Genomic DNA, 26,935 nt, shown 5'->3' with positions numbered 1-26,935 from the left:
CTAGCCTAGGATACAGAAAGTCTTAATAAACTACTTGGACAGTGATAGCTCCCCTGTTTCGAGAGAGATATTATATAAATATAAAACATAATTTTGGAAAACTCTAAACTGAGTATGTTGTCTTTTGTGGGTTTTTAATAAATATAAACCTGCCAACTTTAATTGTACTTTATTTATTTTTAAATGACACAAAATAATTGTATTAATACGTATTTGTAGGGTACACTGTGATGTTTTGATATATATAACATAAAGTGATCAGATCTGGGTAATTACTATATTATCTCTAAACATTTATCATTTCTTTGTATTCTAATTATACTTTTATATTAATGAAATTACTTTTATTCAATGTATAGATTTAAAAGATACAACTAATAAATTAATGGTATATAATTATTATTTTGAATGTCATAGAATTAGTAGGATTTCAACATAGGACATCCAAGGACTTAACAAATTTATTTTCATGTTTACGTGAAGATGTGAACACAGAATATGAAACTTGACAGAATTTGACTATAAAAATTTTTGATTGGAAATTGAGCTTTTAGTTTCAAAATCTATGAATTTAATAATGATTTAATCAACTACTAAATAAAACTGAATTTCTAGTTTAAGGCTCTTAGTGATCATGCTTATTAAAGTCCATCTGAGGCTCAACAGATCCAGCTGGGTCTTTTAGACATTACTGTGAGTTTTTATATCTGCTTCTCTTGAAGCAGGGGAGCTTTCATTTTCAAATTGGTATTATTAGAACTTGCTGTGTGCTTTCTTCAATGAAATTTTCTTGAGTCCGTCATTTCTTGAGATTTGTTTTTCTGCCACTCAGTAATATTTAGTTACAGCTCTAGGAGAGACTTTATATTGAAGAGGGAATTCTAGTTCTCATGAGGTTTTGCTCAAAGAATGTTTTATTCTCTAAAGAACTTGTGATTGAAAATGGTCAAGTGTATATTTTTTCCCAATACTTTTGGGGGCTTAACTGATTATATAATAATAATGATTGCCAGCATTAAATATGATTTTGGAAAGTGTTTTGATGGTTATGCTTTGTGGTGAAGGTAATATTTCTTGATAATATTTTTACTTCCAATGAACTATTAGGTTTGCTTTAGAAGAACATGTTTCTGATTTGGTAGGAGGTTTTCAAAACTAATGGGCTAATAAATATGCTATTCCAAATTTTTAATAAAAAATGATTGATTCTTGTTTTGCACCAAGAATAGGAGTAGTATTTATACATGGGCATTGTTTTTGCTAATATAAATATCACTTTCCGTTTCTTTTAGTGGCCCTTAAGTTTTAATTCTAATAAATAATATTCATCGCGTATGTGTCTTTGTGTATTTAAATATTCCTTTTAGGAGGCTGACTTCCTAAATTTATGGTATAGGCATAAAACTTTTGCATTAAGCCTTTTGAAATTTATTTCTATGCAAATTAGTAAATTTTGAAAATCCAAATCTCATTTTTCACCTGGGAAAAAATAAAATGGTATTGTGTACATATGTGTGTGAGAGAGAGAGAGAGCAAGAGATCGCGAGAGAGATGTTTGTATGTTAAGGCCCCTATTCAGATTGAAAGGTAGCACCTGCTGAAAAACAAACTGATTGTTAAAGCTAAGTAAAGATGGGTAACATTTCATTATGTGAGATAAGCAAGTGGGATCATGGAATACTGACATCCTTGGAAGCGGCATAGGTAAACAAGGTGGTAGGGAACTAAGAGACTAGCTATCATTAATATGATCAGAGAAAAGCTGCTGATGGTGATGATAACAAAAGCTATCCAGAGCTCCTTAAGCCCATACAAATGCATTGTGCATATAATGGTAACTAGGTACAAGATATGATGAAAAGGTGAGCTGTAAGGGTAAAAGTATGTAATGAAGATTATAGGCTCTGATGCTTCCTTGTTTTCACTTAGAATTTCTTCATAATTGCTTAACATATATTTAAATAAAAAATGTAAAAGTTTTACTTGAGTTCAAAAATGTTCGGAAATTATAAGCACTATATATTAGTTGCAAAAGTTCAACCTATATCTAAAATGCTTATTTCATTTAAAAAAAATACCCATTGACTAAAGCCTTTTTTAACCTATTTGTTTTTTCTATTATTTTTAACCTTATTAAAATTGTCCTTCATTGTTTTTATTGTTATTTATGACTTGAGTCAACTTTTTCCATAGCAGATCAGTAAGACCCATTTACTAATTTTTAAATATAAATATTTATATATAGTTTTTATATGTTTCTTCAAAGGCTCGCAATAGAAATTTTTATTTACATGCCTTTCTATTTGTGATACTCATGTTGAGTGAGCAAAAAAGTGAGGGATGAGGTTTTGAAGGATCATAAAAAGAGATGATGATTATGAAACAAATAAAAAAGAATGACATGTTAGATTAAGCCAGAAATGCATTCAATTCAGCAGTGTGAGAGGTATAGTATCCCAAGGTGCAAATAAAGGTCGTTTGTTATTTCATTTTTCTTTCTGATTAAAGATACTTTTTAACCAACATTTACTCCTCTTTCATAATACATTAATATTTGTCAATCACAACATTTTCTGAACTTTCTTTGAATAATTTGGTATTTTTAGTCCTCTGTTTACACTGGTTGTAGATTCATCACGGCATCTAAAGTAGTCCTTGGATCATGTTGGGTGGTGAGTAAATGCTCATCTAAACATTATCTGGTTAGCCAGCATAGCATTATGGGACCTGTAATCCTAGGGCAATGCATTCCATGTGAGAGTTTTGTCTGAGGCAAAGAAGTGAGTCCCTTTATCCTACAGTTCTTTTAAATTTCTGAGTATCTTTAGAATTATAGCGTTTGTTGAGTCAACAATTTATCATTAACCTAAACTTATTCTTTATGTCACATGACAAAATATATTAATAAAAAAGTAGAAACTATATTTTATCTTCAATTAGTACTTTGTTTTCAGCTCAACAGTTTTGTTTATTTAGCTAATGGATTCTGTTTTCTTTCTTTTTTTTTTTTTTTTTTTTTTTTGAGACGGAGTCTCGCTTTGTCGCCCAGGCTGGAGTGCAGTGGCCGGATCTCAGCTCACTGCAAGGTCCGCCTCCCGGGTTTACGCCATTCTCCTGCCTCAGCCTCCCGAGTAGCTGGGACTACAGGCGCCCACCACCTCACCCGGCTAGTTTTTTGTATTTTTAGTAGAGACGGGGTTTCACCATATTAGCCAGGATGGTCTCGATCTCCTGACCTCGTGATCCGCCCGTCTCGGCCTCCCAAAGTGCTGGGATTACAGGCTTGAGCCACCGCGCCCGGCCGGATTCTGTTTTCATTCTCAAATTCCTTGTATATTAAAAGGTTGTTAAGAGAACTAGCAGCTTTGGGAACAAAATTTGAATATAAGCATAGACCAGATGTGGTGGCTGACACCTATAATCCCAGCACTTTGAGAGTCTGAAATGGGAGAAAGATTGAGCCCAGGAGTTTGAGACCAGCCTGAGCAACAAACGTAGTGAGACTCCCATATCTACAAAAAAATTAAAAAATTACCTGGCATGGTGGCATGTGCCTGTAGTTCTCAGCTACTTGGGAGGCTGAGATGGGAGGATCACTTGAGCCTGGGAGGTTGAGACTGCAGTGAGCCATGATTACGCCAGTGCACGCTAACCTGGGGCACAAAGTGAGACCCTGTCTCAAAAAAAAAAAAAAAAAAGATGACTATAATCACAGTCCAGCACTTAAAAAACAAAACAAAATCCTGACACTTTTACTGTATGTGTGAAGAGTGGAAGCTTCATTAATAAAACTGAAACAATTTGTTAGGAAAAAAAACTTATCAACTGTAAAACAAGTTAATAATGTAATTATTAAATTTAAGCTAACTGTCTACTGGCTATATTATTTGTAAGACTATTAGCCAGACATCTCTGTAGAATGATGTGAAAATTATAATATTAATAATTATAAATGTGATAGTAATTTTCAGGTAGATGAACATTAGCTTCTTTTTAAGCCTGATGAGTGGGTAAATCTCTTTTTTGCTCTTTGAAAAATTTTACACTATTCAATATTTTCTGCCTAGTTTGACCCTAATTTTGATCTCAAATTGTAATAAATTTAATATTTAAAGTGTGGAAATATTAGCTCATATTTTGGTTAAGATTGAGCCCTATACTTGAAAGAGAATTATTTTTGAACTAGGAATTTAATTGAACCTTGATATTAAGCTCACTCCAAGTATGCAGTTTATTTGGCTTTCTATACATATATTCCTGTAAATTTTTATACCTTGGTATTAATGGGGACTTCAGTCAGCTGGCATAATAGAAAGAACATAAATTTTGGAGGCATATTGATCTGAGTTTTAATCCCAGGCCTATCTCATTTTAGTTGTGTGACTTTAGGGATATTCTTCCTCTGGATCCATTTGCTCATTTGTAAAATGGTGCTAACAATCTCAGTCATGCAGGGTTTTCGATGAGCATTAAAGATAATATATGTATCAGGAGAATGGCGTGAACCCGGGAGGAAGAGCTTGCAGTGAGCCGAGATCGCGCCACTGCACTCTAGCCTGGGCGACAGAGCAAGACTCTGTCTCAAAAAAAAAAAAAAAAAAAAAAAAAAGATAATATATGTATCAAAATAGCAGAGGATGGAAAAAATATACCATGCACCAATTAAAAAAAAAAGAACTGGAGTGGATGTACTGACGGCAGAAAAAATAGACTTTAGAATAAAAATGTTACTAGAGATAAAGAGGGACACCTCATGTTGTTAAAAGGGTCAATCCACCAGAACGATCTAACAATTATGTATACACCCAACAACAGAGCTCCAAACTATTTGAAGAAAAACCTGACATAATTGAAGGGAGAAATAGACAACAATAATATTTCGGGGCTTCAGTACCCCACTTTCAGTAATGGGTAGAACAACAAGGAAGAATATCAACAAATAAATAGAAGACTCAACAGTACTGTAAACAAATTAGACCTTACAGATATCTATAGAACACCACACCCATTAGCAAAAGAACACACATTCTTCTCAAGTGTACATGAAATATTCTTGTGGAAAGATCATATGCTAGGCCATGAAACAAGCCTCAATAAATTTAAAAGGATTGAAATCATACAAAGTGTCTTCTCTGACCATAATGAAATCAAATTAGAAATCAATAACAGAAGGCAACAGAGGAAAAATTCACAAGTATGTGAAAATTAGATAACGCACTCCTAAAAAACCAACAAGTCTAAAAGAAATCACAAAGGAATTAGAAAACACTTTGAGATCAGTGAAATAAAAAGACAACATACCAAACTTTGTGGGATGCAGCTAACACTATGCTTAAGATGGAAACTTATAGCCATAGTCATCTATATTAAAAAAAAAATAGTGGGGCATGGTGGTCCATGCCTGCAGTTCCTAGCTACTAGGAAGGCTGGGGTGGGTTTCTTGAGTCCAAGAGTTCGAGGTCAGCCTGGGCAACATAGCGAGACCCCCGTCTCTTAAAAAAAAAAATTCTCAAATCAGTAATCTAACATTTCATGGTAAGAAAAGAGAAAAGAGCAAACTAAACCCAAAACAAGTGGAAGAAAAGAAACAGTAAAGACTAACAAGGAAATAAAATAGAGAATTTTTTAAAAATAGAGGAAATCAGTGAAACCAAAAGTTGATTCTTTGAAAAGATAACTAAATTGATAACGCTTAGTTACACTCATAAAAATAAAGAGAAGAGATTCAAATTATTGAAATCATGAATGAAAAGGGGATATAACTACTGACCACACGGAAATAGAAATAATTGTAAGAGAATACTCTGAAAAACTGTATGCCAACAAATTAGATAATTTAGAATGGACAAATATCTAGAAAGACACAAATTACCAAAACTGGTTAAGAAGAAATATAAAATTGGCTGGGCACAGTGGCTTACCCCTGTAATCCTAACACTTAGGAGGCCAAGGCAGGCAGATCACGAGGTCAGGAGTTCACGACCAGTCTTGTCAACATAGTGAAACCCCGTCTCTACTGACAATACAAAAATTAGCAGGACATGGTGGCGCATGCCTCTAGTCCCAACTACTTGGGAGTCTGAGGCAGTAGAATCGCTTGAACCCGGGAGGCGGAGGTTGTGGTGATCTGAGGTGGTGCCATTGCACTCCAGCCTGGGCAACAGAGCGAGACTCCATCTCAAAAAAAAAAAAAAAAAAAAAAAAAGAAAGAAAGAAATAGAAAATCAATGCTATAGCAAGATGTCTTAGAATATCAAAATGCAAAGTAAACAAAATCAAAAGAGATTGGATTAGTAATCAAAATAACTCCCACAAAGAAAAGCCCAGGCCTAGATAGCTTCACTGGTAAATTTATTTAAATGTTTAAGAACAATTACCACCAATTCTTCGTAATTTTTTTCAAAAATAAAAGCAGAGATAACACTTCCCATATCATTCTGTGAAGTCAGTATTATTACCTTGGTACAAAAGCCATATATACCAAAAGAAAACTGCAGACTAGTATCCCTTTTGAATGTAGATGCTAAAATTCTCAAAACTATACTAGCAAGCTGAATCCAGCAAGATATAAAAAAGATATTACACCATGATCAAGTGGGATTTACTCAGGAATATAATACTAGTTTAACACCTGAAAATCAACTAATGTAATAAATGATGGGTGTCAATTTTAGATCTTTCCTGCTTGCTCTTGTGGGCATTTAGTGCTATAAATTTCCCTCTACACACTACTTTAAATGTGTCCCAGAGATTCTGGTACGTTGTGTCTTTGTTCTCATTGGTTTCAAAGAACATCTTTATTTCTGCCTTCATTTCATTATTTACCCAGTAGCATTCAGAAGCAGGTTGTTTAGTTTCCATGTAGTTGAGCAGTTTTGAGTGAGTTTCTTAATCCTGAGTTCTAGTTTGATTGCACTGTGGTCTGAGAGACAGTTAGTTAAAATTTCTGTTCTTTTACATTTGCTGAGGAGTGCTTTACTTCCAACTGTGTGGTCAGTTTTGGAATAAGTGCGATGTGGTGCTGAGAAGAATGTATATTCTGTTGATTTGGGGTAGAGAGTTCTGTAGATGTCTATTAGCTCTGCTTGGTGCAGAGCTGAGTTCAATTCCTGGATATCTGCGTTAACTTTCTGTCTCGTTGATCTGTCTAATGTTGACAGTGGGGTGTTAAAGTCTCCCATTATTATTGTATGGGAGTCTAAGTCTCTTTGTAAGTATCTAAGAACTTGCTTTATGAATCTGGGTGCTCCTGTATTGGGTGCATATATATTTAGGATAGTTAGCTCTTCCTGTTGAATTGATCCCTTTACCATTATGTAATGGCCTTCTTTGTCTCTTTTGATCTTTGTTCGTTTAAAGTCTGTTTTATCAGAGACTAGGATAGCAACCCCTGCCTTTTTTTGTTTTCCATTTGCTTGGTAGATCTTCCTCCATCCCTTTATTTTGAGCCTATGTGTGTCTCTGCACGTGAGATGGGTTTCCTGAATACAGCACAATGTGTCTTGACTCTTTATCCAATTTGCCAGTCTAAAAATCAGTGAATCCAGGAGCTGTTTTTTCAAAAAGATCAACAAAATTGGTAGACTGCTAGCAAGACTAATAGAAAAGAGAGAAGAATCAAATAGACACAATAAAAAATGATAGAGGGGATATCACCACCGATCCCACAGAAATACAAACTATCATCAGAGAATACCATAAACACCTCTACGGAAATAAACTAGAAAATCTAGAAGAAATGGATAAATTCCTGGACACATACACCTTCCCAAGACTAATCCAGGAAGAAGTTGAATATCTGAATAGACCAATAACAGGCTCTGATATTGAGGCAATAATTAATAGCCTATCAACCAAAAAAAGTCCAGGACCAGACAGATTCACAGCCGAATTCTACCAGAGGTACAAGGAGGAGCTGGTACCATTCCTTCTGAAACTATTCCGATCAATAGAAAAAGAGGGAATCCTCCCTAACTCATTTTATGAGGCCAGCATCATCCTGATACCAAAGCCTAGCAGAGACACAACAAAAAAAAAAGAATTTTAGGCCAATATACCCGATGAACATCGATGCAAAAATCCTCAATAAAATACTGGGAAACCGAATCCAGCAACACATCAAAAGCTTATCCACCATGATCAAGTGGGCTTCATCCCTGGGATGCCAGGCTGGTTCAACATATGCAAATCAATAAACATAATCCAGCATGTAAACAGAACCAACAACAAAAACCACATGATTATCTCAATAGATGCAGAAAAGGCCTTTGACAAAATTCAACAGCTCTTCATGCTAAAATCTCTCAATAAATTAGGACTTGATGGGATGTATCTCAAAATAATAAGAGCTATTTATGACAAACCCACAGCCAATATCATACTGAATGGGCAAAAACTAGAAGCATTCCCTTTGAAAACCGGTACAAGACAGGGATGCCCTCTGTCACACTCCTATTCAACATAGTGTTGGAAGTTCAGGCCAGGACAATCAGGTAGGAGAAAGAAGTAAAGGGTATTCCATTAGGAAAAGAGGAAGTCAAATTGTCCCTGTTTGCAGATGACATGATTGTATATCTAGAAAACCCCATCGTCTCAGCCCAAAATCTCCTTAAGCTGATAAGCAACTTCAGGATACAAAATCAGGACACAAAATCAATGTGCAAAAATCACAAGCATTCTTATACACCAGTAACAGACAAACAGAGAGCCAAATCATGAGTGAACTCCCATTCACAATTACTTCAAAGAGAATAAAATACTTAGGAATCCAACTAACAAGAGATGTGAAGGACCTCTTCAGGGAGAACTACAAACCACTGCTCAGTGAAATAAAAGAGGACACAAACAAATGGAAGAACATTCCATGCTCATGGATACGAAGAATCAATATCATGAAAATGGCCATACTGCCCAAGGTAATTTATAGATTCAGTGCCATCCCCATCAAGCTACCAATGACTTTCTTCACAGAATTGGAAAAAACTACTTTAAATTTCATATGGAACCAAAAAAGAGTCCGCATTGCCAAGTCAATCCTAAGCCAAAAGAACAAAGCTGGAGGCATCACCCTACTGACTTCAAACTATACTACAAGGCTACATTAACCAAAACAGCATGGTACTGGTACCAAAACAGAGATACAGACTAATGGAACAGAACAGAGCCCTCAGAAATAATACCAAACATCTACAGCTATCTGATCTTTGACAAACCTGACAAAAACAACATATGGGGAAAGGATTCCCTGTTTAACAAATCATGCTGGGAAAACTGGGTAGCCATATGTAGAAAGCTGAAACTGGATCCCTTCCTTACACCTTGTACAAAAATTAATTCAGAATGTATTAAAGACTTAAATGTTAGACCTAAAACCATAAAAGTCCTAGAAGAAAACCTAGGCTATATACCATTCAGGACGTACTCATGAGTGAGGGCTTCATGACTAAAACACCAAAAGCAATGGCAACAAAAGCCAAAATTGACAAATGGGATCTAATTAAACTAAAGAGCTTCTGCACAGCAAAAGAAACTACCATCAGAATGAACAGGCAACCTACAGAATGGGAGAAAATGTTTGCAATCTACTCATCTGACAAAGGGCTAATATACAGAATCTACAAAGAACTCAAACAAATTTACAGGAAAAAAAAAACCCCATCAACAAGTGGGCAAAGGATATGAAAAGACGCTTCTCAAAATAAGACAGTTATACAGCCAATGGACACATGAAAAAATGCTCATCATCACTGGCCATCAGAAAAATGCAAATCAAAACCACAACGAGATACCATCTCACACCATTTAGAATGGTGATCATTAAAAAGTCAGGAAACAACAGGTGCTGGAGAGGATGTGGAGAAATAGGAACACTTTTACACTGTTGGTGGGACTGTAAACTAGTTCAACCATTGTGGAAGACAGTGTGGCAATTCCTCAGGGATCTAGAACTAGAAATACCATTTGATCCAGTCATTCCATTACTGGGTATATACCCAAAGGATTATAAATCATGCTGCTGTAAAGACACATGCACATGTATGTTTATTGCGGCACTATTCACAATAGCAAAGATTTGGAACCAACCCAAATGTCCATCAATGATAGACTGGATTAAGAAAATGTGGCATATATACACCATGGAATACTATGCAGCCATAAAAAAGGATGAGTTCATGTCCTTTGCAGGGACACGGATGAAGTTGGGAACCATCGTTCTCAGCCAACTATCTCAAGGACAGAAAACCAAACACTGCATGTTCTCACTTATAGGTGGGAACTGAACAATGAGAACACTTGGACGCAGGAAGGGGAACATCACATACTGGGGCCTGTTGTGGGGTGGAGGGGGAGGGATAGCATTAGGAGATATACCTAATGTAAATGACGAGTTAATTGGTGCAGCACACCAACATGGCACATGTATACATATGTAACAAACCTGTATGTTGTGCACACGTACCCTGGAACTTAAAATATAATAAAAAAGAAATGATGGAAGCCAAATGATCTCAATAGACACAGAAAAACTTTTGATAAAATGCAGCATCCTTTTATGATAAAAATGCTCGACAAACTAAGAACAGAAGGAAACTTCCTCCTCATCCTCATGAAGAGCATCTATGGAAAACCTACATCTGACATCACAGTTAATGGTGAAAGACTGAATACTTTCACCATAAGATTAGGTATAAGACAAGGATACACACTCTCACCATCTCTCTTCAACATTTTACTGGAGGTTCTAGCTAATGATGTTAGGCAAGAAAAAGAAATGAAAGGCATCGGTTTTGGAAAGGAAGAAGTAAATTGTCTATTTGCAGATGATGTAATCCTGGATATATTAGAAAATCCTAAGGAATCCACATACACACAGAAAATTATTAGAGCTAATAAATTAGTTTAGCAGAGTTGTAGGATACAATACAAGATCCATTTAGGAAAGCAGTTGTATTTCTGTAACTAGCAATGAGCAATCCAAAAATAAAATTAAGGAAACAATTCTATTGACAATAAAATAATAAAGAATGTAATACTTAGGAATAATTTGACAAAAGACGCATAAAAGTTGTCTGCTGAAAAACTGCAATTTATCACGGAAAGAAATTAAACAAGGTTGAAATGAAAAATTTCTCACGTTCATGTAATAGTTAATACTGGTAAGATGTTAGTACTCCCCAAATTGATGGTTTAATGCAATCTCCATCAAAATCTCAGTTGACTTTTTGGAAGAGAGCTATGTTTACCCCCGTAACACCAATGAACTTTTAGTTGTCTTTTTGCAGAAATTAACAAGTAGATTCTAAAATACATAATGGAAATATAAGGGGGCCCAGCACAGTGGCTCATGCCTGTAATCCCAGCACTTTGGGAGGGCAGGTGGATCAGTTGAGGTCTGGAGTTTGAGACCAGCCTGGCCAACATGGTGAAACCCTGTCTCTATTAAAAATACGAAAATTAGCCAGGTGCGATGGCACGTGTCTGTAGTTCCAGCTACGCAGGAGGCTGAGGCATGAGAATCACTTGAATCCAGGAGCTGGAGGTTGCAGTGAGTGAAGATCACACTACTGCACTCTAGCCTGGGTGACAGTGACACTCAGTCTCAGAAGAAGTATAAAGGACTTTGAATAGCCAAAATAATCTTGAAAAAGAAGAATAAAGTTGGAGTAGTAACATGCTCCAATTTTAAAGCTAACCACAAAACCACAGTAGTCAAGATAGTATGGTACTAGCATAATGATTTACATATATATCAATGGACCAGAATTGAGAATCTAGAAAAAAATCCCTCACGATTATGTTTAGTTGGTTTTCTTTTCTTTTTTTTTTTTTTTGAGACAGAGTCTTGCTCTGTCTCCCAGGCTGGAGTGCAGTGGCCTGATCTCGGCTCACTGCAAGCTCCGCCTCCCGGGTTCACGCCATTCTCCTGCCTCAGCCTCCCGAGTAGCTGGGACTACAGGCCCCCGCCACCAAGCCCGGCTAATTTTTTTTTTGTATTTTTAGTAGAGATGGGGTTTCACCGTGTTAGCAAGGATGGTCTCGATCTCCTGACCTCATGATCCACCCGCCTCGGCCTCCCAAAGTGCTGGGATTACAGGCGTGAGCCACCACGCCCGGCTAGTTGGTTTTCAAAAAGGGTGTCAGGTCAATTCAGTGGGAGAAAGAATTGTATTTTTCAACACATGGTGCTGAGGGAACTGGATATCCACATTCAAACACCGAAGAATGAATTGACTTCAGCCTGGGCAACAGAGGGAAACTCCGTCTCAAAACAAGAAAAACAAAAAAAAATGAGAATGGTGATTCTTTAGGCCTTGGGGGTAGTGGTGGGAGAATGGGGAGTGAGAGTCAGTGGGTGTGGCACATCTTTTCGTAGGGACAACACTATTCTAAATTTAGATTGTGGTTATGGTTGTACAACCCCGTGAAAATACTAAACACATTAAATTAAACACTTTAATTGGGTGAGTTGTATGTTATGTCAATTATGTCTCAGTCAAGTTTAAAAAAATATATAAAGTTACCACAATTAAGAGTTTGTTACTGACAAAATAATGGAGAAAGCAATGAAACAGAGTAAAGAGTTCAAAAATGACTATCAGTATGTATGAGAATTTGATATATGATAATGTTGGTATGCCAGATCAATGTTTAGAGATAGATTATCTCACAAATAGTTTCTAGACAACTTGTTATATTATAATGATAAATAATATGACTAAATCCCTGACGCATTGCTTATACTAAACAAATTTTAGATTGATCAAAGAGCCATAAAAGAGGAAAATGAAAAAGCGCTGGAAGAAAAATGGAATTGTTCTGTCATTTTGGAGTAAAAGGAAAATATGACACAAAACTCAGAAGTCCTAAAGCATGCTATTGATTTGCACACTCGATCACTTGAAAAATATGATTTTGTTTTAAGAATATGTATTATATAAATATATTTATATAAAATATATATAATATAAATATATTTATCGCTTGAAAAATTTAATTTTGTTTTAAGATGGCAAATAGAAATGAGAAAAAATGATTTGCAATATGTAACAAAAAGACTGCTTTTATAAGTTACAGAGTGCTTTTATAAATCACTAAGGAAGAAATGAATGATATAAAAATGGGCACATGATATGAACAGGCAATGCACAGAAAAAAATATAGATGGCTAGTGAACATGAAAGGATGCTAATCTTTTTTTTTTTTTCTTTTTTTTTTGAGACGGAGTCTCGTTCTGTCCCCCAGGCTGGAGTGCAGTGGTGGCCGGATCTCAGCTCACTGCAAGCTCCGCCTCCCAGGTTTACGCCATTCTCCTGCCTCAGCCTCCCGAATAGCTGGAACTACAGGCGCCTGCCACCTCGCCCGGCTAGTTTTTTGTATTTTTTAGTAGAGACGGGGTTTCACTATGTTAGCCAGGATGGTCTCGATTTCCTGACCTCGTGATACGCCCGTCTCGGCCTCCCAAAGTGCTGGGATTACAGGCTTGAGCCACCGCGCCCAGCCAGGATGCTAATCTTAATTAAAATGAAGTAAATGTACATTAAATAAGTTGGTAATGCCTACTATTGGATAGATATTGGGAAATAGGTACTCATACCATTCATGGTAGTATCCATTGGTATAACTGATTAGAGAGTAATTTGTTAACAATTGTCTGAAAACAGTATGTTTGCCTTTGCCTCATCAAATCTATTTCTAGGAATTTATAGAGTAGATATACTTAATGTGCATGCAAAATATAAAAAGAGCATATATAAGATTGTATATTGTAGTGTTGTCACTAATAGCAAAAAAACTGCCAAAAACCTAAAAAATGTTAGCAGTAGAGGGGACTGGTTAAGTTAATTTATGGTATATCTGACCAGTGGAGTACTATACAGCTAAAAAAGTTTGTGACGTGGAGAGATGTGAAACATATTGTGAATGGAAAAGAAAGTAATATAATAGTGTGTATATTATGATCCCATTTGAATTAAAAAATTATATATAGATATATCCTATAATTATAAAACACACTGTGAATAAAACTTGAGTTACCTTTTATTTTTCTCTATTTGATTTTTTTTTACTCTGAGCATAATATACTTAAATAATTTAATAGAATATTTAAATATTTAATAGTTAAAAATACCTATAAATATATGTTTTATATGTATATATAAACTTGGTGCTTTATAAATACTATTTTTTTAAGGTAAACTTTGATTGCCATTAGCAAGAATATATTTTATTTAGACTTATTTATGTTGTATTATATTTATTTTATTTTTGAGACAAGGTCTTGCTCTGTTGCCCAGGCTGGAGTGCAGTGGCACAGTCATGCTCATTGCAGCTTTGACTTTTTGGGCTCAAGCAATCTTCCCACCTCAACCTCTTGAGTAATTGGGGCCTATGGGCATGTGCCACCATGCCTGTCTGATTTTTTGTTTTTTTTTGTAGAGATGGGATCTCACTATGTTGCCCAGGCTCACCTTGAACTCCTGGGCTTGATCCTCTTGCCTTGGCCTCCCAAAGTGCTGGGATTACAAGAGTGAGCCATTGCACCCAGCCTTACATTGACCTGTGAGTCTGTGCTTTGCTAATTTCCAGAAGTCTCCATCTGGACTTCTTGAGTGTTTTATATCACAATAACAGCCCGCGTGTCTATCTGCCATGGTAAAGTGAGTTTTTGGCCAGGTGTGGTGGCTCACGCCTGTAATCTCAACACTTTGGGAGACCAAGGTGGGTGGATCACTTGAGGCCAGGAGTTTGAGACCAGCTTGGCCAATATGGTGAAACACTGTCTCTTCTGAAAACACAAAAGTTAGCTGGGTGTGGTGGCGCACACCTGTAGTCTCAGCTGTTCAGGAGGCTGAGGCACAAGAATCACTTGAACCCAGGGGGTGGAGGTTGCAGTGAGCCGATATTGTGCCACTGCACTATAACCTGCGTGACAGAGCAAGACTTTGTCTCAGAAAAAAAAAAGACAAGTCATTTTTTGTTTGTTGGCTTATTTACTTTTTACTCTTTTTTAAAAATCTAACTTTTTGATGAATAGATAATAGATGCATATGATACAGGATTTCAAAGATAGAAAAAAGTTCTACAGTGAAAAATGAAATCTTTTAACCACCCAGATTCTCTTCTCAGGGGCAACCATAATGACTACTTTTAAAAATGATTCTGGGCTGGGCCTGGTGGCTCACCCCTGTAATCCCAGCACTTTTGGAGGCTGAGGCGGGTAGATCACTTGAGGTCACGAGTTCAAGACCAGCCTGGTCAACATGGTGAAACCCCTTCTCTACTAAAAATACAAAAATTAATTGGGCGTGGTGGTGGGTACCTGTACTCCCAGCTACTTGGGAGGCTGAGGCAGGAGAATCACTTGAACCCAGGAGGCGGAGGTTGCAGTGAGCTGAGATCATGCCACTGCACTCCAGCCTGGGTGACAGGACGAGACTCCGTCTCAAAAAAAAAAAAAAAGATTCTGTGTAGAGATTCTCTCTGCATTTACAAATAGGTACACACACACACTTCACACATATGGCATCATATTAAGCATATTGTCAACCTACTTCCCTTTTTATTTTTAGCTGAACAAGATAACTTAGATATCTTTTCATTGATGAAGAGCATCCTCCTATTTAAAGTCTGTGTGGATGAATCCTAATTGATTTTTCTGCTGATAACATGCTATAATTAATTTAACTACTTAACACTTATTTTAGAAACTAGGTATTGCTTAGGGGAAACACTGGGGATGTACTGGTGAGGACAAAAAAAAAAAAGAGACATTTACTCCCTTCATGGAGCCTACATTCCATGAGATGGACACATTAATAAAAGACCAACTCAAATAAAAGTGAATCATAATTGTGATAAGTGCTGAGGTGAATGTGATAGAGAGAGAATTGATATAGTCAGGTAGGTAAAGGACAGTTTTTCTGAGGAAGTGATAATTGAGCTGACATCTAAACAAACATCAATTAATTTTACATATTTTAAGGATGTAAGTTTGTTTTATAATATCTATTCTTCCATTTTTTCTGTATCTATAAACATACCTTTCACATCAACTTTTAACGTGCTTAAGTTTCTCATATATTAAATAAAGACAAAACTCATCTCTGACCCTTCCCTCCTTTCCAACTACTGCCCTTTATCTCATCTTCCTTCTTACCAAGAAAGAGTTGTCTAAACTTCCTGTTTCTATTTACTCGTCTCTCAGTCAAGAAAAAAATTCAGGCTTACTCCTTTAACTTATTCCAGTCTGTGTTATAATTATTATAACACAGTGAAACATTTCACCAAGGTCACCAATTACTTCCAACCCCAAGATCCAGTTTTTAGTCTCCATTTTGCTTGAATTGGCATGATTGACAACTTTCTTCTTGAACTTCTTGAAATGTTTCCACATCTTGGTTTTCATGACGTTATCCCCTTCTGTTTTTCTTTTTCTTTTTTTAGTGTTGTTTGCTGACTTCTTTTCTGTCTATTAAATTGCTGGAGTTCCGTAAGACTTGTCCTAGGCTCTTTTCATTTCCCATCAAACACTTTAAGGCAAGTTTCAGACAGTATCTATAGATGATTCCCAAACCTATACCTGACCCTACTTCTAACATTTATGCCAATTATATTCAGCCACCTCCCATATTTTTCTACTTTATTTGTCATTTGTTCATTCAAATATATTTATTTGGGACCTGTTACTTGACAGGCATTGTGCTGGTGCAGAGTGTCTTAGGTATCTCTAGTGGAATATGGTTAAAACAGAATTAATGATTCATACCTCCTGCCAAAAAGAAGCAAGCAATTAAACAAACAAAAATAGCCAAAACAAGACCCCCTCTACCATCATTATTCTGATTCAACTACTGAAGTCCACCCAGTTCATCTAACTTAAAACCTTGGAATCAGTGTCAACTCTTCTTTTTCTCAGTACTTCCCTTATCCTCATCCAATCCAATCCAGTTCAGTCCAGTCCAATCAGTGTGGTCTAACCCAATGCAATTTTACTAAAGTCTGGCCATTCTACCTTCTAAGTCTCTGTCCACTGCTTCCATTCCCTACCCCTTCTCTCCTTTCACTGTCAATACCCTAGACCAAGCTACTATCACTTGACTGCTGCAGTAACTTCAAATTGGTCTTAACTGTCTTCGCTTTTGACTGCCGTCTGGCAACTTGCCATATGACTGTAGTCATGATTTTTTCAGTGTTCCATAATTCCTCTGTCTCAGTTTTCTTATCTCTAAAATTGGGATAATAATAGCCTTTCCATGATAGGGTTATTGTGAGGATAAAATGAATCACTGTATATAAAACACTAAGAATAGTGCCAGCACTAACTCCTCAGTAAATTGTTAATAAGACCTTGTACAGTGTTACATTAAGCCAAGTAAAAAGTAGGATTAAGAGAGAAAGATGGTTTATTAATAATATATTTGAATGGAATCATTATCTTGTTTATACTTGTGTTATATATGTTCACACTAAAAATCTGCCCCTCTTATAATACGTGACCTTATTATGTGTAATTTTTTTCTTAATTAAAAGGCTAAGAAGCACCAGGCCTTCCTAGTAGAGACATGTGAAAATAACGTGAAAGAATTGGAATCGATCTTGGACAGCTTTACTGTGTCGGGCCAGTGGACATCAGGTTAGTTGAAGGTATAAAATGACAGATGCATCTGTCAATGTTCCAAAGTCACTACATTTTGGGAATTCTGCAGATGCCTCTTATAGTCCCTCATCTCAACATGTTTTGATTTGATGACATGATAAGAGCAGTTCTCACAGCAGTCAGTTGGCCTAGCTGGCTGAGAAAGGGTGACGGAATGTGGACCTGCTGTTGTCCTCCCAGAACTTGATTTACAAGTGTTGGGGTCTGTGTGATTGGACAGACAAGGGCTCACTTGCTGTGTTCTGAATCCAACTGAGAAAAAAGTCCTTACAGTATACCTGCAAGGGGAACAGATGTTTCGATCAAACTGAGCCAAATTCTGAGGCAACCTTCAGCAACTTAAAGGTCATGTATTTAAAAGGTTATGTAGGACACAGGCTGTAGCATAGCGCATGTTCTATACTTTCCAAACCGGTTTTCTAAGCTGGTTTTTATTTCCTACTGCCATATACGTATACTGTCCAGATAAGAATGCTTAGGTGAAATATTTTAGTTGTAGTTATTAGCCCACTTCATATGATAAAGAGCTATAAAATTGTATATTAATTAGGTAGACATATTTTGAGAACTAGCAAAAGCAATGGTTGCCTAATGAATTCTGTTCACTATTTCCACTTTCTTAGTGTTTTGTGTTTATGTTATTATGTGTGCTATAGTAGCTTTGACATACTTTTCTACCTCAGTTTTCTTTTGCCCTACTGTCAGCCTTGAATTATTTGGTGGTCTTCTAACACAATTCTGTTCTTCAAGAGGCACATAAAATTAAATTTCTCACTCTTAAAAATTGAGCTGCAGGGCTGTTTTTTAGAAAAACAATTTTTAAAAGGAATCTAACAGCAATTTGGCAAATAAGTTCTTTAGATAACTCTTCAGTTCAGGAAGTTTTTGTCCTTGAAAACTTGGAAGGACCTCATCAAGGCTCATATTTTACCTTCTGGATCTGTAGATTTCTCGGTTGGTAAGCTATTGGAAATGTAGTGTGCTTTGCTATTGTCTATGTTTTAAGTCTCTATGTTTTTAGCTTTTATGAAATTAATGTGTAACTATCTTTGTTTTTATGTAAACTTTTCCCAAAAGCATTAATGTATCATAATTTGTTATCATGGACAAATCAAAGGATATAAAAGTGTCATAAAAGTAGGTATAGGTATCCAGTTTCAATTATATTTATTACAGCTTTGGAGGAGAAAATTTTGCTTTGCACTGATACGTTTTTATTATTGAGATGTATCAGTGGTGTTTAATGGTGTTAGGATCTTTAAAAATTGTTAAATATTGTCACAGTATATCATATGCCTCAATATTTTTTTAGTATTCAGAGTTGAATTAGAAAAGCTAAGAATAATGTGGTCATGTCTCGTTTGAGTTTTAAAGTAAAATAGTTGGTAACAAAGCAACTCGTAAGTTATTACTAAGCGTACAGAGTTTTCTATTAAAATTTGTATTTTTATTCTTTTATTAACCATCCTTTTTTTATCTTCCTAATTTTCTGTATAGATGCATACTTTGTATATTACAGGGAATGTGTTCCTGGGAAAGACCGTGCTCGTGAATTAGTGATTTTTGGATTATTACAGAGTGGTAACATGTTTCCATTTTGTGCTGGTTTTTCTTTCTTTTGCACCCTTCTTCCCTCACTGATCAATTCTCCTCTGTTCTCCGTTTTGCTGTGTGCCTTGGGAGGCTGACTTCTGTGGATCTGTGCTCCTTTGCCTTCTGGCTTCTGGTTGGGTTTGGACAGTAGGTGCACCCACAGGAGATTAAGGGAATGAGAGAAGAAAGCAGTCAAGATATTTATTTCCTCTGCTTCCTCTGCTCCACTGCATTTTTGGCAGTGGTTTCATTTTTCAGCAGCCGCAGTGCCTGTTGGGTGGGCCCTCTCTCATGGCTGTGGCTCTTGTTGGACTCTGGTGACATTCTCTCCACTTGACCTTTTAGCTAAGACATAATATTCGTTTTCTACTCTTGCTTGCTCTTGGTGCCTCATCATACCTTTTGGGATCTGTTAACCTGCACACATTTCTGTAGTCTCTTCATTAAATTATCTTGCTGATGACCCCTTCTGAGTATCTAGTTTATATCCAGATTGATTTACATAACTGCTTGGGACCTGGTTTCATTCCTCCTATTGGCTTGTATAAAACAGCTCTGTGCCTTTATAATGGGCTCTGTTTCTACTCAGATTGGGTTTTTGTTACATAAGCAAGAAAGTGAGTCACAAATTTTTTGGCTTCTCAGTATGTTTAAATGTTATGTTTATACTATAGTGTAGTCCATTAAGTTGTGGGAGCATTATGTCAAAAAATGCACATACCTTAATTTGCTTTATTGCCAAAAAATGCTAATAATCATCTGAGCCTTCTGTGAGTCATAACCTTTTTGCTAGTGGAGAGTCTTGCCTTGATGTTGATGGCTGCTGACTGATCAGGGTGGTGGCGGCTGAAGGTTGCGTTAGCCATGGCAGTTTCTTTTTTGTTCCCTAAAAAATGGATACATAATAATTTTACATACTTATGTATACATTTATGAGGCATGTGATATTTTGATACATGCATAAAATATGTGTAATCATAAAATCAGGGTATTGAAGATACTGGTCACCTTGAATATTTAGCATTTCTTTCTATTGGGAACATTTCAAATCTTCTGGCTATTTTGAAATATAAAATATATTGTTGTTAACTGTAGTCACCCTACTGTGCTATTGAACTCTAGAACTTATATCTTCTATCTAGCTATATGTTTATACCCATTAATCTACCTCTCTTCAATACCACCCTCCACACTACCACTAGTAACCACCATTCTACTCTCTACCCCTGTGAGATCTGCTTTTTTAGCTCTCACGTGTGAGTGAGAACATAGGATATTTGTCTTTCAGCGCCTGGCTTATTTAACTTAACATAATGACCTCCAGTTTTATTTACGTTGCTACAAATGACAGGATTTCATTCTTTTTATCGCTAGATAGTATTCCATTATGTGTCTGTATGTGGGTGTATATGTATATATATACACACAGACATCACATACTCTTTTATTTTTTTAGAGACAGTGTGTTGCTGTGTTGCTCAGGATAGCCTAGAACTCCTGGGCTCAAACAATTCTCCTGCCTCAGCCTCCTAAATAGCTAGGACTTTAGGTGTGGTAGCATCTGGCTTATACCATATTTTCTTTATCCATTTATCCATTATTGGACACTTAGGTTGATTCTGTATCTTGGTTATTGTTGAATAGTACTCTAATACATATGACAGTACAGGTACCCCTTTGATATACTGCTTTTCTTTCCTTTGGATAAGTATCAGTGGTGGGATTGCTGGATCACGTGGTAGCTTTGTTTTCAGACTTTTTTTTTAAGGATATAGACTCTTGGGATGTTGCCCAGGCTAGTTTTGAACTCTTGGTCTCAAGCAGTCCTCCCACTTCATCCTCTTGAGTAGCTGGGACTACATACAGGTGTATGCCACTGTGCCTGGCTTATTTTTAGTTTTTTTGAGAAATTGCCATACTATTTTTCATAATAACTGTACTAATTAACATTCCCACCAACAGTATGTAAGAGTTCTTTTTTATCCACATCCTCCCCATCGTTTGTTATTTTTTTTTTTTTGTCTTTTTGCTACTAGCCATTCTAACTGTGGTGAGATGATATCTCCTTGTCCCTTTGATTTGCATTTCCCTGATTTGTGATGTTGAGCATTTTAAAATATACTTGTTTGCCATTTGTATGTCTTTTTTAGAGAAATGTCTACTTATGTCCTTTGCCTACTTTTTATTGGGATCATTTGGGTTTTTTTTTTTTTTTTGCTGTTGAATTGTTTGAGTTCCTTGTATATTAGTCCCTTGTTTGATGAATAGTTTGTAAATATTTTCTCCCATTCTACAGGTTGTCTCTTCACTCTGTTGATTGTTTCCTTTGCTGGGCAGAAGCTATATAGTTTAATGCATAGTCTCATTGATTTATTTTTGTTTTTGTTGCCTGTGCTTTTGAGGTTTTAGCCATAAAATCTTTGTCCTGAAGGATCTCCCATATGTTTTTTCTAGTAGTTTTGTAGTTTCAGGTCTTATGTTTGAGTTTTTAATCCATTTTTAGTTGATTTTTTAATACAATAAGAGGAGTCTATTTTCATTCTTCTACATATGGACATAGTTTCTTAAGATGACAATGATGAAGTTTGCTCCATCAGTTGACTCTTACCTTCATGAAAGATTTCTCTGTACCAGGCCATGCTGTTTGATACCATTTTACCCACAGTACAATCTCTTTTTTTTTTTTTTTGAGACAGGGTCTTGCACTGTTGTCCAGGCTGGAGTGCAGTGGCGCGATATTGGCTCACTGCAACCTCCGCCTCCCCGGAGTACAATTTGTTTTAAAACTGATGTCAGTTGTCTCAGACTCCGCTGCTGGTTTATCAACTACATTTATGTAATATCCTAAATCCTTTGTTGTCATTTTATAATGAACTCATCAAAGTCATCCATGAGGATTGGAATCAACTTCTTCCAAATTCCTGTGACATACTGACCTATTCCCATGAATCACAAATGTTTCTAATGGCACCTGGAATGGTGAATGCTTTACAGAAGTTGTCAAAATAATTTGCCCAGATCCATCAGAGGAATCACCATGTCGAGAGAAAAAGAGGAGGTAAAGCTCCACTGCCTTCTTGCCATTGCTACAAAAGAGAAGATCTCTGGAAAATTCTTCCCAAGATAACAGAATTAATTATTTTTTTATTCATTTGTTAAAGATGGGCTCTCACTATATTGCCCAGTCTGGACTTGAACTCCTAGGCTCAAGTAATCCTCCTCCCTCAGCCTCAGGAGTAGCTGGGACCATATGTGCACACCTAGCACTTGACTATTGAATTAATTTTGTTATGAATTCTAAGAATGTGCTACCAACACACACACACAAATGTCACTATTTAAAGTAGATTTTTCCCTCGAAGATATCCTAGCATACTTGATAGGACTTGAAAGTAAACATTACTTTTTATTGGGATCATTTGGGTTTTTTTATTTGCTGTTGAATTGTTTGAGTTCCTTGTGTATTCTGGATATTAGTCCCTTATTTGATGAATAGTTTGTAAATATTTTCTGCCATTCTATAGGTTGTCTCTTCACTCTGTTGATTGTTTCCTTTGCTGGGCAGAAGCTATATAGTTTAATGCATAGTCCCACTGACTATGCATTAGACTTGAAAGTAAACACAATACTTGTTTAATAAGTAGATAACCAAGTGTGGTGATGGATGTGTTAATTAACTTGGTTGTGGTAGTCATTTCATAGTGTATATGGATATCAAACAATCAAGTTTTGCACCTTGAATATATATAATCTTTTTTGGCAGTTACACTTCCGTAAAGCTGGACGGAAACAACAACAACAAAAAACCTAAGTTAGAGTGTGTCATTTCTTTGCTCTAAACCTTGTAGGATCCTGTGCTTTACTTAGAAGCCAAAGTGGTATCAATGGCTTGCTTGTTTCTCATTGCTTCTTTGGCCTCACCTCCCACTACTCTCCCCTGCTTCCCTGTGTTTGAGCCTCTCTAGCTTCTTGCCATTTCTTGAATACGCCAAGCATGCTCTTACCTTAGATGCCTTTGTACTGACCATTCCTTCTACCCAGAAAGCTTTTTACCTAGTGTATCTACGTAGCTCTCTTTCTTGTCTTCCTTAGGCCTGTGCTCAGATCTCACCTTCTCCATGAAGCTTGCTTATTGCCCATTCCTATGTTATTTGGGCTCACTATGTCTCTCCCTTGCATGCTCCACTTTTTTCCCCCATAGCACCTATTGCAGTCAAACATTTCTATCACAGTATATGGAACATTTATTATTATATTTCAGTTCCATGAGGATGAGAATATTTGTCTCCTTTAATCATTAGTGTATTTTAAGCAGCTAGAATAGTACTTGGCACAAAACAGTCACTCAAAAAATATTTGTTGAATATGAATAAAAATATGAATGAATTAATATCAGATTGAAGGTCTATTTTACATTTTAAGTTTTGAAGTTATAAAGGTGATCATGGAATCGCTTTCTAAATTATAGCAGCTCTTTGGATAGCATCCATAAGGAGTCACCAGGAAGACTGACCTCAAGTGGAACAGATGTATAATCTTTCATGGATCGTAGAAATGTCATCTTGATTGCCTCTATCATTAGGGACATTTATTTCCTATTTCTACTTTCTACTATCAACTAAAATTGAAGCACTACAGTTGCTCCTATCTCATGTCTTTTCAGGTGGAAATTCTTATAGTAGGATGTGTGGGGGGGAAATCCTTTCCTACTTTGAACCCATGTAGTCTTTCCTTTCCTCTCCTCTCCTCTCCTCTCCTCTCCTCTCCTCTCGTCTTTGTCTTTCTGTCTGTCTCTTCTCTTCTCTTCTCTTCTCTTCTCTTCTCTTCTCTTCTCTTCTCTTCTCTTCTCTTCTCTTCTCTTCTCTTCTTTCTTGGCAGGATCTCACTCTGTTGGTTGGGCTGGAGTGCAGTGGTGCAGTCATGGTTCACTGCAGTCTCAACCTTCTGGGCTTAAGTGATCCTCCCACCTCAGCTCCCAAGTAGCTGGGACTACAGCGCATGCTATCATGCTTGGCTAAATTTTGTATTTTTTGTAGAGATGGGGTTTCACCATGTTGCCCAGGCTGGTCTCAAACTCCTGAGTTTAAGCAATCCTCCCACCCCAGCCTCCCAAAATACTGCGATTATAGGTGTAAGCCACTGTGCCCAGCCCCATGTAGTATTTTTGCTGTGAGTATTTCTTCTAATAGTTTCACCTATGCCTGAGAGTCTCAGCAAACATCAAGAATGTGACTTTTTCTTCTTAGGATTCATGAAAGAAAGTCTTCCTTGTGGCTCAGTCTTGAATTTTTTTTAGCGTGGTTGACTTTCACGTTCACTGAGACTCCAACCTTCTTTAGCTTTCCTTGAGGAAATCATTTGTAATACTGTAGAGGTGTTCTTTTCTTTTTACCTGGAGAGGCTGAAGGATCCCAGGAAATAAAAGCAGTAGCATTTGATTCCTTTGGGCATGTATATGTCACCCGGGAATTGGGCAGTCTCAGGGAGTGCTCTTAGGAAAATCAAGACAACAAATTGGATTTTTCCTGTCACCTCTCCTCCTTTACTTCTTTCATAAAGGAATATTGCCTACACCTAGTATCCTCCTGAGAATTTTTAATTCTTCTTATGAACCTTGTAGCTGTTATCTTTTTTAACTAGAGTCTCATGGGTGGTTGAGAAGCTGAGGATGGCTATAGGAGCAGCACACAGTTTCCTCTGTTGTCATTTGCAGATTTCTTCTCTCTTGCTTCCCTGATCTTCTAATTCACTGAGGTTTACAAACCAAACTTGCCCCACTTCATTATACTCATAGTTTCAGTTTATGAAATCCAAGGGAGTAGCTTTACTGAGTACTCTTAACATTTTGTAATGAGATCATTAATAGATGCCAGTGTACATTTTTTGACTTTTCTTAATGCAAAGAATGCTTGTAAATGTCAGAATATTTTGTATCAGGCATAGCTACTTTGGTTACAATTTGATAACAATAGAAACTCATTTCTATTTTGCTTCATCTACTCAGATATGTTAAAGATAGTTGATAGTTGGAATAAAATGAGACTATGCCATTTAACTTTGTGCTAATTGCTACTCATTTCCAGCCATCTTTTGTAGTCTTCTTGTTCTCTTTGGATTTTCTGCCTTCTTATTATTTATCTACTTTCTCCCTTCCTTACTTTACAGTTGTATCTCAACTTCATAGGCTTTCCTAGAAATGGGGTGTTATCATTCATCCCAAAGTTTAAAAACATACTATTATTCTCCCTCTCTTTCCTACTTTTTCTGGATACGTGAATTTTAAATGACTGAACTGAAACAGTTCATTGTGTTTCATCTTGTTTTTATAGTTATCCTTATTTCTCTTTAAGTTTTAAATTTTTGTAGAGAGTATAGTATTGTATAAAGAAAACATTCAGATAATTAAAAAATACTGATTATTAATATTATTATTATTTTGAGATGGAGCCTTGCTCTGTCACCCAGGCTGAAGTGCAGTGGCATGATCTTGGCTCACTGCAACCCCCACCTCCTGGGTTTAAGCAATTCTCCAGCCTCAACCTCCCAAGTAGCTGGGATTACAGGCATCCAGCACTACACCTGCCTAATTTTTGTAATTTTAGTAGAGATGGGGTTTCACCATGTTGGCCAGACTGGTCTTGAACTCCTGACCCCAGGTGATCTCCCCGTCTTGGCCTCCCAAAGTGTTGGGATTATAGGCATGAGCCACTGCACCCCCAAAATACTGATTATTAAGCATTGCTTCATGCCTACGTTGTTATTTATGATTTGTAAAACAATCAAGTTTAAAGTGTCAGCAGCCTGGTAGCCTCCTATAAAGTAGCTCCACACTTTCATACTAATGAATGCACAGAAATGTTGAAAACACACAGTAATACTGGAAATCAAATAAATATTCACCCTCCCTTGGGGAGAGTATATATAATACATAGTCAGTAGAACTGGAATGAAAGTACAATCAACTTCCCTTTGGCTTATCCTATGACAGTAGACAGACATTTTGTTCTCCTGCCACGGTATCCTCCCACTTTTGAAAATGGAGGGTCTGTACCAACTATAAAATTGGGAAGCTATCTTTCTGCTGTGTAGGTGCTGCTTTCTGAGGCAATAAGAGTATTTTACCCGTCTTTCTTTCAACTCCTATACCATCTCCTTGTAACTTGTAACTCCCAGAATACAGCCAGCCAGGAATGACCCAGGGATTGGAGGTAAAGTTCTGAGAAGTCTCCTTTGTATTGTCTCTAGGAATCAAGACAAAAAAAATTGGTAGCAGTTCATACTAGAGATAAAATTTTCCCTATAGTCTATCTAACTGTATGTGCCAGAAGTCCAGGGAGTAGATTGGGAGATGATACCACCTAAATTCAGGGATTGCTGCTTGCCGAAAAATATAATAGGAACTGTGTACATTCCTGTAGCTTCAGATATTGATCTTAGAGGGGGTTTTATCACTATGTAATTGATTCAGAGTAGAGCTTTGGAGAGTTTATACATACAGTCTTTTTTCAAACTTTCTAAATATGGTTAGGTTTTACTCTTTTTTTCATTTAAAAATTAAGGAAAACTAAATAGAATTTTTGAAAAACTAAGCACCACAAAACAAGGGGAAAGGAACAGTACCTGGTACATTTAGAACAGAGTGATGAAATGATTCACCGTGGAAATCGGAATAAAATTTGGAAGCTA

General features: G+C 36.6%; 1 protein-coding gene across 3 annotated transcripts in view; it reads left to right on the top strand.

The window, feature by feature from the left end:
• CCDC171 (coiled-coil domain containing 171) overlaps positions 1 to 26,935 on the top strand; it is a 387,879-nt gene that overhangs the window by 102,915 nt on the left and 258,029 nt on the right. For all 3 annotated transcript variants that reach the window (XM_015117649.3, XM_028835151.2, XM_015117650.3), the window contains exon 11: positions 17,530 to 17,632. In XM_015117649.3, the coding sequence (XP_014973135.3) occupies positions 17,530 to 17,632 (103 nt within the window). The remainder of the gene's footprint in view (positions 1 to 17,529; positions 17,633 to 26,935) is intronic.

The sequence above is a fragment of the Macaca mulatta genome, chromosome 15 (assembly GCF_049350105.2).
Source record: "Macaca mulatta isolate MMU2019108-1 chromosome 15, T2T-MMU8v2.0, whole genome shotgun sequence".
Classification (NCBI taxonomy): domain Eukaryota; kingdom Metazoa; phylum Chordata; class Mammalia; order Primates; family Cercopithecidae; genus Macaca; species Macaca mulatta.
The sequence above is the reverse complement of the archived record's forward strand: the minus strand, read 5'-3'. Positions and strand labels throughout refer to the sequence as shown.